We start from the raw sequence: 17,589 nt of genomic DNA, 5'->3' as shown, positions 1-17,589 counted from the left end.
GTGGACCCGGGTGCTGCCCCCGAGGCCCTGCCACCCCATAGCCCTGTGCACGGGGCAACGCTCTGCACCTCTGTTTCCTCACCTGCAAAATGGGGGTGGTGCTAACCCCCTCACTGCTGTTGTGAGGGTTTCACGTGAGAGTGGCAGCCACGTGCTCCCCACCGAGGCAGGTACAGAGGAGGAGGCTGTAAACGATGGTGGCTGTTGTTCTCCATACTATTATTTTTAGCAAACGGCCTCATGCGGGCACTGCCTAACATCAAACCGATTTCTCAACCAGTGACTCACTGAATTCCTTAACACCCCCACCCCACCCCCACCCCCACCCCACCCCACCCCCACCCCCGGGAAGGCAGGGCTGAGACCCTGCAGCCCACAGAGGGAGGACTGCATGCCCAAACTGCCCGCCTGTTGCTGGGGACAGATCAAAGACTGGCACCCAAGCTCAGGGGGGCCCTTAGGTCAATGCACAGTTTGTAAGTTCATTCTCCAAGCTCTGTGGGAGGAGCATAGAAATCTAGCAGAAAGGTCCTCTCTGGGGTTCCCGTTCCAGACCCGACAGGCTGCCTGGCACAGCACTTTCTGATAATTAGCATTATTAACAGTCATAATACAAGGATGACTACTAATAATAGAGGCTACCATTGGTTAACACTTCCCACGGCAGTGTCCTCAACAGGACGGTTGTTGTGGTTGAACCAGTTAATATTTGGAAAGCCCTTAGAACAGGGTCTAGCATGTAGCAAGCCTTGTGGAACTGAGAACTCAAAATTGAATATGTGTCAGTCTGCTAAATGTTTAAAGATGATTCCCTCGTGCGATACCTTTTCAAAGACTATTTATTTACTCATGACACACACAGAAAGAGGCAGAAACATAGGCAGAAGGAGAAGCAGGCCTCCCGTGGGGAGCCCAAGGAGAGGGGGGAGCCCAGGCCCCGGGGATCACCACCTGAGCCAAAGGCAGGCACTCACCCACTGAGCCACCCAGGGGCCCCGCATGCGATCCTCGCGTGATCCTCGTGACACACCCCCCCGAGGTGGCTCCAGTAAGTCCATTTTACAGGTGGGAAAACCGACAGCTCCGTTTCCTGCTGAAGGGAATAACGTTACTGCTCTCAGAGGACGCTGAAGGCGGGCTCCCGGGTGGGCTCTAAGTGGGGACGGCAGCCCAGGTGCACGGGGCTCCCAGCCCTCTGGGCTCCTTCTGCGGGGGGCGGGGGGAGGCACGCCTGGGGTGACCCGAGCCTCAGCAGGCAGAGCGGTTAGGTTATTAATAGCCGGCGGAGCCTCTGCGGCCCGCGTGGAGCCCTCGGGGAGGGAGCGGGGGGGGGGGGACGGGGGGGGGCGGGCCGCGGGCTGGGGCTGCGCTGGCCGCCGGGCCCTCCCCGCCCCCGGGAGCCCAGCTGCTCCCTGCGGATTCTCGGGGGCTGGTTCATCACCTCCGAATACTCCTGTGACAGGAGGCGCTTGCAGAACCCGCCCCCGGCCCCAGGCAGCAATAAATAGAGGCTCTCCGCCCGCCCCGGAGAAGCTAGGAGAAGTTTCTAGGCCTCCGTGCCGGGGTTCCTTAAGCTCCTGACGCCGCTCCGGCCCTCCCAGCGGCGCTGGCGGAGAGCCTGGCCGGGCGGGGCTGCTCTGCGGGCGGCAGTGCGCGAGAGGCACCTCGGCTCGGGCTCGGGCTCGGGCTCCGGGCTCCTGCCCAAGGGGCTGCCGCCGTCGCCGGGAGCAGGGGCTTCGGGGGCTGGGACCCCGGCCGGGTACACGCGCTCCGTCCTTGGCAGTGGATGGTCCAGCGTTTTCTGAAGCCGAAGCGTAAGCTTGGAGGGCCAGCGCACCCGTATCACCTCCTGGGTGACCTTGGCAGGTGGCCCCCTCTCCCTGAGCCTCCGCAGCCATGGCTGACGGTCAGATGCCCTTCTCCTGCCACTACCCGAGCCGCCTGCGCCGCGACCCCTTCCGAGACTCGCCCCTGCCCTCCCGCCTGCTGGATGATGACTTTGGCATGGACCCCTTCCCCGACGACTTGACTTCCTCATGGCGCAACTGGGCCCTGCCTCGATTTTCCACCGGGTGGCCTGGGACCCTGAGGTCAGGCATGGTGCCTCGGGGGCCCACGGCCGCAGCCAGGTTTGGGGTACCTGCGGAGGGCAGGAGTCCCCCACCCTTCCCCGGGGAGCCCTGGAAAGTGTGTGTCAACGTGCACAGCTTTAAGCCAGAGGAGCTGATGGTGAAGACCAAGGATGGATACGTGGAGGTGTCTGGTGAGTGAGGGGCAGGAGTGAGAGAGGTCCCCGAGAGGGGTGTAGGCCTCAGCCCCGGGAATAGGGAATAGCCAAGAGAACGTTCCCTTAGAGGGTGAGCTGTGACAGCAGCGTGTGACACAGGTGACTTCAGGGCTCAGGAATGCAGCCCATAGAAGTTATCTATGGAAAAACACTCCTCTCCTGGCTTCCAGGAGATGCCTCAACCCGACCCAGCTGATGGGGGCTTTGGGTGCTGTCTCAATCAGAGGACAGGCAGGGAAATGGAAACCACGTCACACGTTTTGACAGAAAAAAAGAATAATAATATAAAACATAAATCAAAAGAGAAGAAATACACACGCAAAGAAGAGATAGGGCCCTTGGCACCCTGGTGTCACAGCACAATCTAGAAGGGTGTGTTTAATGCTGTGGCATGATAGAGCATAATCAGCACAGGTTTCAAGAGGCACACCTCCCCTGTCCCAGATAAGGAAACTGAGGCATGACTGTCACTCTAACGATACTGACTGGTAAGCTTGGTTGAACGCTTACTCTCTGCTACACGGTTTACCTGTAGCATCTCAGTTCGAACAACTGGAGGAGGTGGGGCCTGTTTGTCTCCTCTTTTTACAGATGAGGAAACTGAGGCACAGAAGGCTTAAAGTAACTTGCCCATGGCCTCCTGGATTCTACCCCAGGCTGTCTTGGAAACTGGAAGGCCAGAAGCAATTTGATGATTTACTGAGCGCCTGCTAGGTACCAAGAACTGGGCTAAGACTCTTATATTCTTGCCACCAAATAATCCTCCCTCACTCCAGCCCTGAGACGTGGGCCCTCTACTCCCATTCTACAGCTGAGGAGGCCGAGGCCCAAGCAGGACTTGGCCCGGGTCACACCATGAGTCAGCAGCAGGAAGAGTCTGGGCCTGCCCAGGACTCCAGGCCCAGGTCACATCCCAGAAGAGGAGACCAGAGGTTCAGTCCCCATTAAGCCGGGTAGCCGGGATCCGCTTCCTCTCTCTTCCCTCCCAATTAATGCTCCATTAAAAAGAGTGTCTGGCAGGCTCCAGGCCAGAAAATCAATAAAAGCCATTGCAAAGCCAGGCTGGGCAGAGACAAGCCCGGTAGGGCAGGGCGCCGTGTAGGGGGAGTTTCAAAGCCTCGCAGGGCAGAAATATAAACATCAGAGGCTCGGGCCAGGTGTGGTGGGCCACAGGAGACACACTGGGGCCGCGTGGGGATGGAGGGGTGTAGCCAGGGCTTCCTGAGTTGGCTGCAGAGCCAGGCCGGAGTTCTCAAACTGGCTCTGCCACTGACCAGCAGGATGTGCAAATTGTTTATCTTCTCTGTGCTTTGTTTCCTTATCTGGAAATCGGGGTGCCAGTGGCTACACTGCATGGAGATCGTTGTTGTATGACATGAGCCGATGTGTGTCAAATGTGGACCTGCTGCTTGGAGCAAGGGGGATTAGTATTCATCTTGCTGTGACGCTGCTGTTACTAAAATGCTACGCCCAGAGTAAGGCCCCAGTAAACCATAAATGGTAGATGCTCTTTGAGACCTGGGTTCAGATCCCGACCCTGCCGGATGGATATGGACAAGAAAGTCTTCTCAATACTCTGAGCCTCAGTGTCCTTCTCTGCAAAATGGGGAGCATGATGATTGGCCCTGCAAGTCTGTAGAGAAGATTAAAAATACATGCAGACAATCTCTGATAGTAAGTGCAGAGAGTCTGTAAAATGGGTCTAATAATAGTGTCCACCTGGCACTCTTTAAACAGAAATTGTCTTAATCAGAAATTCTTTGTTTTAACTAGGATTCCAGAGGTTTCCACCCCAGGTCGGACGGTTTCCCGTGCCCCGTGGTCTCATGGAGGATATTTCCTCCGTTCTCCTTTCTGGGTGCTTCTTAATAACTGGGCTGTGGCAGCTCCAGGCTGAGACACCAGCTGAGTGTACCTTACAAATCCAGCGGCTCCTCAAGAGGCTTTGAGTGAGTCGTGGAGCCTCGGTTTCCATATTTCTAAAATGGGGTCATTGAGCACTTAAGTGAGATAGACGAAGCCTTTTTAGGTTGTAAAATGCCTCCTAGGTGTGCACGTAGCTACCTCAGCTTTGACAGAATCCAAATCCCCTGAGAGTACATATAGAGACTCTCAGAAAATGGATTCAAGAAATCACATTGATATTGGGGTTCCATTTAAAATCAGATCCAGTTTTTCACCCTGCATCACATAATGACAGACCTGTTCGGTCTCAAGCACTTGGTGCAGGGCATCATGCTAAATGCCTCTGTATGTTGACTCCCTGGTTCCTGACATGGACTTTCAAGGAGATATGGGTAGATTTGTGATACCCACTTTACAAGTGAGAAAGTTGAGGCTTAGAGAGAGTAACTCACCTAAGACCACCGAGATCCTCCATGGCACATTGCAATTCAAAGCCAGGCCTGCTTAGACAGTTCTGAGTCAGGATGGCTGAGTTTTCTTCAGATGATGCGGCTTTGGACAAATCCTGCCACCTCTTGGCCCTCGGTTTTGCTGCTGGTCTTAGGAAGAGTTGAACTAAATCAGTATTTGCCAAATGGTACATTTTAAGATATCAATAGGCATCTAAGAAATGCAGGATAGGCAGTCTGGAATTTCAAAAGGTGCCAGAGGAAACAAAATGATCAATAGGTCTCCTCACTGCAGGCCTTATCAGAGCTTTGAATTTACTAAAGTAGTTTGTGGATCTCTGGAGGCAGCCCTGTCTTATCTGACCACATTTGAGTGTCCAGTTCCAAGGAAGTATTTGGAAAATGCTAGACTAGATGCTTTCCATGATGCCTTATACACCCCAATTCCCACCCTGCAGCCACCAGCCAAGAATGTTCTCTTCATGGGCCACTGGGCTAGGTCCCAGCCAAGAAGGAACTGGAAAACCCAGAGGCCTTATTCCCACCCCTTCTCCTTAATCCCAGGGCCTCTGCTTCCCCTGGAAACAGCACCTTCTTTCTTTAGCTGGGCCAATGGCTTTCCCCGAAGTGCTGATGCCTGCTTCTTGGCACCTACATTTCTCTGAGGCATGCTGAAAAAATAGTAGCTGTGAGGGGCCTCTGGCTTGCTCTGGCCTCTGGATGAGTTCTTTAAAAAAAAAAACAGAATCATAATTACTTTTTTCTGTTTACAAAAATAAAATATTTCCACAGTAGAAAATGTAGATGGAAAAAAATAAAAAATAAAAAAAGAAAAAAAAAGAAAATGTAGATGGGAAAGCAAAATAAGAAATTAAAAAATCACTCATAATCCTTAAGCTGCCCCAATAAATAGATATTCAAATTATATGCAAATTAAGCTTCACGATGAGCCTCGGGTAGCAACATCCATTTTCAACCAGGCTCCTCTTTATGAAAATCTTGGAGCTGTGCCTGCTCAGAGATCCTCCCCTCCCTAACCCCAGTACCCTATTTTCAGGGCATGGATAGGACAGCTTAGCCTTTCAGCAGCTGTCCTTTATCCGAACATCAAAATAAGCCACAAACCATCGCCTTCACACAGCATTTTCACAACTTAGAAAACAATTCTGTGACTCATGCTCATTTGCTCAGCAACCCAATAATTAGGAAGCTGTTGTCACCCCATTATAGAGAGAAGACTAAACTGAGGCTCAGAGAAGAGTAGAGATGTGCTCACAAATGTTAGAGCAGGGACTAAAGTCCAAAACCTACATACCTCTGCTCTGGCACTTCCAAGCTGTGTGACCTTGGGCTTATCACTTAACCTCTCTGAACTTCCATTCCCCGTCCACAAAAGGGTAATCACGAAAGTCCCTGACTTCTAAGGTTGTGAAAATTAAAGTAGCCATAGTAAGGGGTTGGGACAGTGGCTGACACCAAGTAAGCACTATATAAGAGTCTGTTATTGCTATTCTTTTGATCATCATCATTGTTTACTATTCTCAGGACACCAAGTGTGCAAAAGGGCTGAGTCAGAGGCACTGGCCAGTCCCCAGAGGAAGCAGGCCTCTGGAGGCCCAAGCCGTGGGGAGGGTGTCAGGGCACAGACAGTGCTCCCCTGGCCACAGGCCTGGGTTAGAGCTGGACAATTGGTACATGGACTTGGCAGGTCCAAATCAACTCTCCCAGCAGCAGCACCTTCACATCATTGTGTGTTCTGGGTAACCAGACACTCTAGTTCAAAAACGAATTCCTATCCCTGAACCCCCTTCTGCTCAGCCCGTAAGAGAATACACTGATACAGCCTTTCGTAAGGGCAGTATAGCATCACAGATCAAGGCTCAGGCATTCTAGAATTTAGAATTTATCCTAAGGATGTCATCAGGCCAGATGCAAGATCCAGCTGTAAGAATATTTGGTGCAGTGAGGTTTTTTCCAAGGTCAGATACCCACTGCAGTGCCCAAAAGCCAGGGATTGGCAAATGAACTTAGGTATCCCTATAGCGGAATGCTGTGCAACCATTATTCTTGTGGAAGAATATTTGGTGTAACATGGAAAAATAATTTTTTAAAGATTTTATTTATTTATTCATGAGAGACACAGAGAGAGTCAGAGACATAGAGGGAGAAGCAGGCTCCATGCAGGGACCCCGACGTAGGACTCGATCTCGGGTCTCCGGGACCACGTTCCGAGCCAAAGGCTGACGCTCAACCGCAGAGCCACCCAGGCATCCCTGGAAAAATAATTATAATGTGTTAGCAAGAGATAACAGTTTTGAGCATAACATAGGATCCCATTTGCTAAAATACGTCATATACATCTATACTATGTAACATTTATGTGTGCCTAAGTAACATAGAAAGAAAAGTCTGGAACATATATAAAAATGTGGTTTTATTGGGGTGATGGGATTATGGGTGGTTTCGATCATTTATTTATTTTCTATATTTTTCTAGAATAATACGTGTATTATCTTAATATCAGAACAGTCATTAATAAGGCAATTATTAATAATTTAAAAAGCAATTAATAATGGAATCACCTATTAATTGTCAGTTTTTTAATAAACCTGGGCTGCAAAAAAATCCCACAAGGTTATTTACAGTCTGGATTCCAAAGCTTCTCAGAAGAGTGTCCCTGGACACATGAGGGTTCTTGGCCAGGGAATGTGACCCCACAGATGAACGAATAAAGATAGGATCTGGAAGCCTCTATTGGGCACTACTCTGGTTTATTTAAAGAGAAATTAGAGGGGCACCTGGGTGGTTCAGTCAGTTTAGCAGCTGCCTTCAACTCAGGTCATGATTTCAGGGTCCTGGGATCAAGCCCCTTGTCAGGCTCCCTGCTCAGTGTGGAATATGCTTCTCCCTCTCCCTTTGCCCCTCTTCCCATCTCATGCTTATTCTATCTATCTCAAATAAATAAATAAAAACTTTAAAAAAGAGAGAGAAATTAGAGGTTCTCTCCATTTAAAAAAAAAAGGAGCAGCCAAGAGGCTCAGAAGTTGCTATATAGGGACGCTTGGGTGGCTCAGTGGTTGAGGTCTGTCTTCAGCCCAGGGCCTGATCCTGGAGTCCCAGGATCAAGTCCCACGTCGGGCTCCCTGCATGGAGCCTGCCTCTCCCTCTGCCTGTGTCTCTGCCTCTCTCTGTGTCTCTCATGAATAAATAAATAAATAATTTTTTTTAAAAACGTTGCTATATAAATTGCAAGGTGATAGCTGGTTTGGGCCCAAACCTTGTAATCTTATCTTTTCATTCCTGAGGAAGAAAAAACTGCCTTCCCCTGTTACCCTGTAGAAGGCAGGGCAGGTGGAATTTCAAATCTGTGGTGTCTAATGGGCCATTTCTTAAGGAGAGCTCCCTTTGGAGACTCTGGGTCTTGTTGTTTTTTGTTTTTGTTTTTGTTTTAATTTAGCAGATTGAAGCATTATTTCCAGGCAGTTCATCCGTTGTAAGTATGGATAATGTGGCTCAAAGAGCTAATTGCAAGCTGGAACAGAAAGAGAGGCATGAGACCCCAGTACTTGGTGTAGATTCAGGGGGAGCTGGTTCACAGCCAGGCCTGGTGGTGACTGTGCCTCAGTTCCCCCATCAGTAAGCAAGGGGAAAAGATGCCCACCTTCAGAGCTAGCAAAGGCCCTGTGAGTTGTAAAGCCCACTGGGTGGCAAACCAACCCTCGGTACGTGACCCCACTTCTTTCCTACCATGCCTCCTGGGATGCTAGCCTCTGGGTTCGTGTGGCTGACTAGGAGGAAGGGGTGAAGGTGCAAGGCTTAGAAGATACAGTGCAACATGTGATTCAGTTTCATGATTTCCTAAATCTAACTCATAACTGTCTCCAAACCACCATCAAGGTCTCCTGTCTGGCTTGTTGTCTCATTTCAGCTTTACAACAGCAGGTGGGTCAATTTAGTAGATGAGGGACCAGAGAGACTCAGACACCTGGTGTCTCCAGACTGAGCCCCGAGCCAAATGGTAGGGCAGGATCAGGATTCGAACCCAAGTCTGAGTCCCGACCGAAGTCCAGAGGACATATATTCTTACATATGGCATTCTTCTCCCTTCTAGGCAAACACGAAGAGAAGCAACAAGAAGGTGGCATCGTTTCCAAGAATTTCACAAAGAAAATCCAGTAAGTAACCTGGTGGTGTGGGTTCCAGGGTGGGGGTGACTGAGTGAGTAGTGCCTGGGACCCAAGATCTGGAGTGTCTCCCTCTTGGGCATCTCTCTCTCTTCCAAGATAAGCCCCAGGGGAGAGAATTGAACCCTCCCACCTAAAGGGGAGAAAAATGTCACAGCAAACCTGCCATTGGGTCCCAGAAAGTGGGGGAGGCATAAATTATGCTGTCACACCTGCTCAGTGCCCTGTGAGGTGGGAATTAACAATGGCACCAGTTTGTAAATGAAGAGTCCGAGAGGCAAAATGACTTGTCTGTGATTCCATGAAAACCAGGCCACTCTCCTACGCGTGTGGTCCGCCTGGGCAGGATCCCCATCACCATCAGGAAAGACTTTCCCCTGATGCCCAAATGCCCAGAAGAATCTTGTGAAGCTTGCTTGCAAGGGGGGACCTAAGGGGCCCACCACCGGGACAGTGTGGGCCTTCCCTAGAGTGTCCACAGGAATGAAGCCAGAAGAGATCATGGCATTGCTGTTGCCCACTGGGAGGGCTCTGGAGGCTGAGACTTTGGGATGCATGGGGAGCAGTTTTGGCTGAGAGGTGCGGGCAGGGCTGGACCCGGGGGAACCATGCCAGCAGCAGGAAAACCACCAGGCCGGGCCAGTGAATAAAAGCCACACAGGGGCCCTCATGGCAACAGCTGTGGGGAGGAAGTCTACACAGCAAGGAGCTAATGGACACCTCTTCCCAGACGCCCCTCTACCTAGCAGCACTCCACTGCACATACTCTAGCCCCAAAGTCTTGTCCCAGGCCACACATTTAATCATCATACCCTCCTTGTATGATGGGGAAACTATCCCAGAGGTTCCCAGAGGTGAAGAGACCTGCCCAGAGTCCTGAGAATTCGAATTTAGGACAGCCCCAAACCAATCCCTGAACTCTGAGTTCAGTGCTCATGCCTGGAGCAAGGGATGCCCTTTGTTCACCTGTAAAAGGGACGGGGTGGCTGGTGATTCCAGAGCCACCAGCTGGGAATGAAATGAAATCATGGCACAGCCACCAGCACACAGTAGGTCCCCACAAGTGGCAGTTTGTTGTTCCCTTTATCCATGTTGTTGAACACTTTACTCCACCTCTAGCCCTGGCCAAAAAAAAAAAAAAAGAGAGAGAAAAGAAAATTTCCTGGGGCTGGAAGAGAGTGTGCTGGCTTGAATCCTGAGGCCTCTTTCAGCTTTGGGATTCTGCAGTCCTCTCTCTCCTGCCCTGTGCCCATTACTGACCCACCCAGCGCCTCTGGAGTCCTTAGAACCCCATAGACGCTTCCTCATAAGGCAAACGGCTAACTAACTGTCTTCACGCTTGCTGGCTCGCCTGCCATCCCCAACACTCCCCCCCCCGCCCCCGCAACAGCAGCCAGATCAAAGGCTGCTGAGAGGGACAGGGGAAAGGAAAGGGGGGAAAATGCAGGGGGAGCTGATGTTTCTTTGAAGAGACTCAAATAAGGTCTCAGGATGGAGTCACAGGCAGGACAGCACTGTGGAAGGAGATGGAAAGAAGTCAGGGAGTTAATCATCTTTATGAAATGTGGATTTCCCCATCTCTGAGGCCTCTGGGAAAGCAGCTTGCTGGGGTGACTTGACTAGATAGAAATGCCTAAAGCTGCTCAAGGCACAGCTGGGGTCCAGCAGCTGAGCTGAGCTACTTGTTACAGTATTAGACTAGCCATTGTCGTGAGCACCCCCCGAGTGCCCTCCCTTGCCAGCCCAGCATCCCTATCCTGTCCCCAGGACCCTCTGAACCTTCCCACATTCCAACAACAAGGGGTCCCCAGCACCCTCCTCCATCACTATGGCATGTTTCCATCCATTCTGGCTGGTCATTGTCTAGTTGTGCCAGTTGCTAAGTATTTTGAAGCTTCTCTGGGTGTAGGGAGTCCTGGTTCCTTGGTAAAGAAAGTAGATACCTTGACAGCTCTGAGCTTCTGTCCCCAGATCCCCTCGTGGACAGAGTTGGGGTGGCAAATGAGAGGATGTGTGTAAAGCATTTAGCATGGGGTCCAGACTCAGCATTCAGTTCGTGGGGACTAATGTTATTTAAAAATTCTGCAAGGCTGGAGTCACATGAGAGCAGCTGGGACCTCCTGGGATGCCCTGGCTCTGCCCAGACTCTAGACACCAAGGATGGCCCTGGCCCACACTCAGGAGGCTCCATTCCCTCTCCCAGGAAAAACTCTAGTCATCAGAGGACAGGGAAGCTCCTTCAGCCAGACTGAGATCCTTGGAGATTTCCTCCCAGGCAGGATGCTACAGCTGTTTGCCTTTGTCACGGCTAGGAAATTCTTGCCAACACATCCAACCCCATGTGAAAGGTGCCATTTTGACCGGATGAGGGGGAGCAGGAGAGGCCTTGGAATTTGCTGATCAGGTTCGGGAGGCAGGGCAAGACTTGTGTGTGGATGGGGTCTTTCCACACCCAACTTGGATGAGAGGACAGGAAGCAGGGGATACAGGAAATCATCCATGGAAGATGTTCAGAGCCAAAGCAAACTTTAGCTCCTTGCTCCACATCTTCCCAGATATCTGTTCTGCCATTTACTGACACCTGCAGTGTGTCAAGAGCCATGTGAAGAGGGAGTTAGGTTTAAAGAAGGGGTTAGTTTAATATTATTCCACTTTTAAAAGAATCTTATGAAGTGGGTATTATTAAGCCCACCTTGTGGATGAAAAAACTGAAGTTCAATGGGATTTTGGAATTCCACAAAGGTCACCCAGCTAGTCATGAGCCAGATCTGGGATTTGAACACAGGTCTCCCCACTTTCAAAGGCCATGGCCTTCCTACCTGGGTAGGGGAGACCATATTGCAGTCATTCACAGACCATCTTCAACTACTTTTTGCCTTATATGCTTATATTCCCATGTTATTATTTGCTTAAGATTTCTTTTCTTTTTGATTAGATCACTTTTGAGAAAGTTAAATTCCCTTTGCTAAAATGTTCGCTGAAGAGGGCAATCATAAAACAAATCCAGTGAAAGAAAAATGCAGTTAAATAGATAGCATTGTCTGCTTAAAAGGATCCAAGCCTTAGATCAGCCCTCTCTTTCTTAAAAAACAGAAAATAGCAAGGGATAGAGGCTAAAGGTGTTAAAGTCATGTTTACATTTAGTTGAGATGTTCCTTTGGATGCAAATGGAAGGATTCAAAGAGAATGGAAGAGGAATAATCTTCCTACCATGGAGGTTCAATGTACAGGTCATCTGGTGAGAGACCTTGAACAAGTCTATTCCCATCTCTGGACCTCAGTTTCCGTAGGTGTAAATATGAGAGCACTGTCCTGAACAATCAAGGAGATTCTTTTGGGTTCTGGCATTTTATGGTTCAGTGATACGACCACTTGTGCTAAAATATACACAGCCACCAAGGTGCCCACTTGAATAGTCATGACTGCAGTAACGATGTAGAAGCTAACACTTATTGAGCACTTACTGTATGCCAGGTGTTGGGCCAAGCCTTTTTCTCTCATTATCCTGTGTTAATTCTTGCACTACCTTAAGAGGTGAACATCGTTAACCCACTTTTCCTATAAGGAGATAGGTTCAGAGAGGCTAGGTCACAAGCCCAAGGTCACACAGTCAGGAAGAATCAGAATTTGAACTCAGGTCTGCCTGCCTGCAAAAGGCCATGCTCTGGCTCACAGCTGCCCTGCCCCATCGTACCAGGTGTGCTACCAGTTAGCCTACAAATAGTTAAACAGAGTCGGCCCATCCCCAACAGTGGGAGGGAGGTCCAGACTTTAGGCCTCCTCTGTGCTTCAGAAGTTTGACTTGGCATCTGCCCAAGCTCCCGCTTTCTCCTCCCTCCTTCCCAGCGGGTCCCTCGTTAATCTCTGTGGCTCTGTAAGTCTCCTGGGTAGATGCTGCTCATGTGGCTACATGTTGCTACTCACAGCAGAAACTCCCCACCCCCTTTCAGGAAGGATCCTGCCCTGGCCAGGAATGGGTTTGCCTCATTGCTTGGTCCTTTCATCAAAACTTCTGCAATTCGAACAGCCAGGCCATCCTGGATAAGTGGAAAGATCTGTGCTGATTGACCCTTCTGGCATTCCTTTTTTTTTTTTCCAAAAAGTCTGGTACCAGGGGAGTTATTAGAACATCATGATCAGCTACTCTAAGTTTGGAGACCAAGATTCCAATTCCATTCCCATCTGCTGCTTACCAGCAGTGTGACTTTGGGCAAATCACTTCACCTCTCTGACCTCAATTTCCTTGTCTGTAAATTCGGACGGTAACAGAACTTGCCTGGTGGGATTATTGTTAACGATTAAATGAAATGATACACACGCGAAGTACCTGGCACATAGAAAGTGCTCAGAAGGTCCTAGTTTTCATAATCTTTATTAATAATGGCATCCAAATGAAGCCATGAACATGTTCTCACAATTCCGGTAGTTAGTGGAAGGAGCCAGGTCCCAGATTGTCTCATTCACCCCAAACAATCAAAAACTCATAAAAAAATAGCTTCAGAACTGGAACCAGAGTTGGATTCAGAAATCCCTTTGAGGCTCTCACTCACTGAGCCTTCCACTTGATTACCCCAAGCCTTTGCTAAATGTTCTCTGCAATGGGCATATTCATTCCTACCTATTAAGTGTTCTGGGCTCTTTATACAGTTCTGACCAGGTCATTTCCTATAAATGTGTTTGGGGGAAAAAGCAATTATGACCTGTTAAGGGGTACTTCAGCTGTGACCCAAATCAAGGCTCATCCTAAGCGTAAGAGAATGTTCCCATGTGGCCAGCCTGTTCTGTCGTTAATTTGCCAGTGATGCTTGTGTAGTAAAGCACTTTAAGCAGACACATGGCAAATGAGAACCTGTTACCTGCTGTAGCATCTTACCTATGTTCTATTACAGGACGGTAGTATTGGCCATTTCCGCCCACAGCTGGGCAGATGTGGGTAGAGACCTCAACCAAAGACCAAACATCTGGGCCATGGCGATCTTTTAAATTACTGTTGGAACCACCATTTTACTGTTTGCAAAGCCTGTTCAGACTCTGTCTCACTTCAAATACTGCACACGTTTACACTGCTACCACCATTGGCAGATGAGGACATAAACTCAGAGCAATTGAGTGACCTTCCCAAGATCACACAGTTAGCGAGGGGCAGATCTGGGATTCAGACCCAGCGGTGGATGCCCTCAGAACCTGAACTCATGTCAAAACTATATTCTTCCAAATGAACAAAAGGATGTTTAAGCTATATTAAAAATAATGCATGAGGACACCTGGGGGCTCAGTCACTTAAGTGGCTACCTTCCACTCAGGTCATGAGTCCAGGGTCCCAGGATAGAGCCTGGCGTCGGGCTCCCTGCTCAGCAGGGAGTCTGCTTCTCCCACTGTCCCTCACCTAGCTCATGCTCTCTCCCTCTCACTCTCTCTCAAATAAATAAAATCTTTAATAATAATAATAATAATAATAATAATAACACATGGATAATATCTTGTGCTTCTCCTAGGCTTCCCGCAGAGGTGGATCCTGTGACAGTATTTGCCTCACTTTCCCCAGAAGGCCTGCTGATCATCGAAGCTCCCCAGGTTCCCCCTTACTCACCATTTGGAGAGAGCAACTTCAACAATGAGCTTCCCCAAGACAGCCAGGAAGTCACCTGTTCCTGAGAACCCAGTCTCGACCCATCTTTTTCCCTCCCCAACCCCAAGGCTTCTCTGATTCCAGAGTACATTACTTTAGCTGAATTCATAGATTTAGTGTGACTAAAATGTTAGGGGTGGGGGTGGACTGACCAGACTCCCTGGATAGTGTAGTTCTAGGTTTTTCCACAGGATGGCGCAATTGGCAGGTCATGCTCAGTTGCATTAGGCCAAAATGCTGGGAGATTTTTTTTCTTTACCTTTTCTATCATAATGAAAATGTTGCACATTCTATAGCTGCAAAACAGATAAAAGGGGACATAACATTTCACACTGTATCTTCCTTTTGCAGCAAATGCAAGGATTGCTCTTCTCTGGGGACCTTCCTGTCACCCAGTTTCCTGTTCTGGGCTCCTACTTTCCATGCCTGCCCCATGGTTTGGTGGTTGGAGCCTAGAACTCACCCTACTGTGTTTCAGCAGCCCTGGCCTGCAAAGGGTTATAGATAGGTCTTACATCCCCATATATGGGATTTACTCAACAGCCACATGAAAATAGTGCCTTCTGCTCTTCATCCAAGCATTTATATAGCATGTCCCCAAGTTGGCACTCCCTGAGGACTCTGGATGCCCATTTATTCTCTGGCTAAAGTCCCCCCTTTCTTGTGCCTCCTATGTCCAATTTGGGATTTTTACAGAGGGGGCTGTCTCCAAACAGCTCCGCCAGGAACCAAGCAAAGGCCAGACAGGCTGGCAGGCAGGCTAATGGTATTATGTATATGAGCGGGATGTGTGTGTCATTGTTATTTGAATTGTGCTGTTGTTTAGGGGGGGAAATAACAGTAAATAATACTAATAAAGGAGCTGATGTTCTTAGCCTCTGTGCTTCTTTTGATGAGGAATGCTAAATGCTATACCACTTAGAGACACAGTATCAATTAGGAATGCTTGTGGCCACAAATAGTGATGCCCAACAAAGAGTGGGTTAAGTGACCTAAACATCTATTGTCTAACTTTACAAGTTTAGAGATGAGTGATTTCTGAGTTATTTATTCAGTTTATATGCCACCAAAGCCCAGAGATCTTTTTCCTATGCCGTCTCTGACAAGTCTAGAAGATCTGTCCTCCTGTTTGCAAGATGGCTGCAGCAGCTCCAATCATCTCATCTTCCTATGACAATGTACAGGAAGAGAAGGCAGGAGTTAAAAAAAAAAAAAAAAAAGTCATCTCATCTGGCTTTCTCTTTTATCAGTGAGCAAGATCTTTTCCAGAAGCTCTTGGAAGACTTCCCCTTTTATCTCACTGACCAAAACAGGGCCACATGTTCTATCCCTGGAGCCAATCCCATTTGTTCCCCCCCATGACAACCTAGGAAGTAGACTTTCATTTTACAATGAAGAAGGCTGATGCTGGGCAGCCCAGGTGGCTCAGCGGTTTAGTGCCGCCTTCGGCCCAGGGCATGATCCTGGAGACCTGGGATCGAGTCCCACGTCTGGCTTCCTGCATGGAGCCTGCTTCTCCCTCTGCCTGTGTCTCTGCCTCTCTCTCTCTCTCTCTCTCTCTCTCTCTCAAATAAATAAATAAAATCTTAAAAAAAAAAAAAAGGCTGATGCTCAGCGACTTTGGTAAGTCACAGGATAATGGCAGGGCTTGAACCTGGATATTTGTTTGTGGACTGCAAAGAAATCTTCAAGGGCATCTCTAAACCCCCAAATGATAGCAGAAGTCAATGAATATTTCCTGAACACCTACCTGCTGGGTCCTGAGCCAGGAGCCAAGGATAGAGTGAACAATGAGCCACAGTTTCTGGCCATAGATGCTCACTGATCTACCTACACAAGCAGGTAGATAAAAGCAGGCCTGTCCCTCACTTTACTCCCTCGTGTGTATCAGACACCACGTTAGGGCTTCATGTGTCCACACAGCTCCATTGCTCAGCAATTCTAGGAGGTATGTTCAACTCTCATCTCTACAGATAAGGAAACAGAGGCCCAGAAGGGTTAAGGGCGCTGCCCTAAATCACACACCTGGTAAGCAAGGGGCCCAGGCTATCGGACTCCAGACTTACTATGAAATAGGACCTTGCTCTGCCATTCTCTCAACAAAGAAAATCTAAGGGTGGCTTCAGGGAGTTTGTCCACCTTGTGGGAAGAAAAGAGAGATGGTGTTTCAAGTTGAGGCTTTGCAGAGGTGTGGGGGTAGGGACGATGGTTTATCAGAGAGGGATGAGGGTGCTCCTGTCAGACTTGAAGATGAGAGCAAGGAAGGGTAGGGTTGGGAGGGGCCTCATCGGCAGTAGAAAACACATGAGCCCTCATTAAAGGTATGTCCCTTTTAATATCCTTTTATGGTTCCCCACTGTTGGAAGGACTGAGTACAAGCTTTTTTGTGAGACATGCGAAGCATTATGGGATCTGTCCTCGGGCTAACTCTCTCCACCCTACCTTAACCCCCCACCTTCACCCTCTTGCCCCACCTACCTTTCCCCCTGTTTCTCCAACCAGACAAGTCTTCTCTTGCTACCAGAACTTTTGATACACTGTTCTCTCTCTCCACAATTACTCTCTGACCCTCTTTGCTGGCTAAATCTTTAGGGTCTCAGCTCAGACTCCCCCAGAGTGGCCAGAGCCCTCTCTGGCTTACCCTTGTCCCCACACAGCACACCATATAGCAGCGTGGGCATCTGTGCAGCAGAAGAAATAACAATCATAAAAACCCAAACTGACCTTGACTGCCCTGCTTTCAAGGGTGGGAGGAGGAATCATTCAAGTCAAAGGGAGATGTTTGTTCAACATCTCAGTCATGTGATGTTTGTTCAACAAATACTTACCGAGCACCCACCACATATGATGTGTCGTACTGGGAGTCAGATCCGTGTCTATACACTGTGAGGGTAGCTGCGAGAGGGAGCAAAACAAAGCCACTATTTCCATGTTTGCCACTTCTGGGCTTATGCATGGTGAGCCCCCGAGTGCGAAGGGCAGCGAACCCACCCTCTGTGTCTTCTGTGCCAAGTGCAATGTTTGGCACATCAAGGAATAAATACGTACTGAGCGAATGAATGGTGAGTGTGGGTCACCCTGGAAAATTAGGCCAAATGCATGATCTCAAACCCCAGAAACCTGGCTCCTTTCAGT

The 17,589-nt window shown here is 49.1% G+C and overlaps 1 protein-coding gene across 1 annotated transcript; it reads left to right on the top strand.

Moving 5' to 3' along the window:
• The first annotated feature begins 1,523 nt into the window (after nt 1–1,523).
• HSPB8 (heat shock protein family B (small) member 8) lies at nt 1,524–15,328 on the top strand. The gene is made up of 3 exons (XM_055322977.1): nt 1,524–2,263; nt 8,753–8,816; nt 14,321–15,328. The coding sequence occupies exons 1-3, from the start codon at nt 1,897–1,899 to the stop codon at nt 14,478–14,480; spliced, it is 591 nt and encodes a 196-aa protein (XP_055178952.1). The 5' UTR covers nt 1,524–1,896; the 3' UTR covers nt 14,481–15,328.
• Nucleotides 15,329–17,589: the final 2,261 nt, after the last annotated feature.

The sequence above is a fragment of the Nyctereutes procyonoides genome, unplaced genomic scaffold (genome assembly GCF_905146905.1).
Source record: "Nyctereutes procyonoides isolate TBG_1078 unplaced genomic scaffold, NYPRO_anot_genome, whole genome shotgun sequence".
In the NCBI taxonomy this organism is placed as follows: Eukaryota; Metazoa; Chordata; class Mammalia; order Carnivora; family Canidae; genus Nyctereutes; species Nyctereutes procyonoides.
This window is presented reverse-complemented; position numbering and strand designations above follow the sequence as displayed.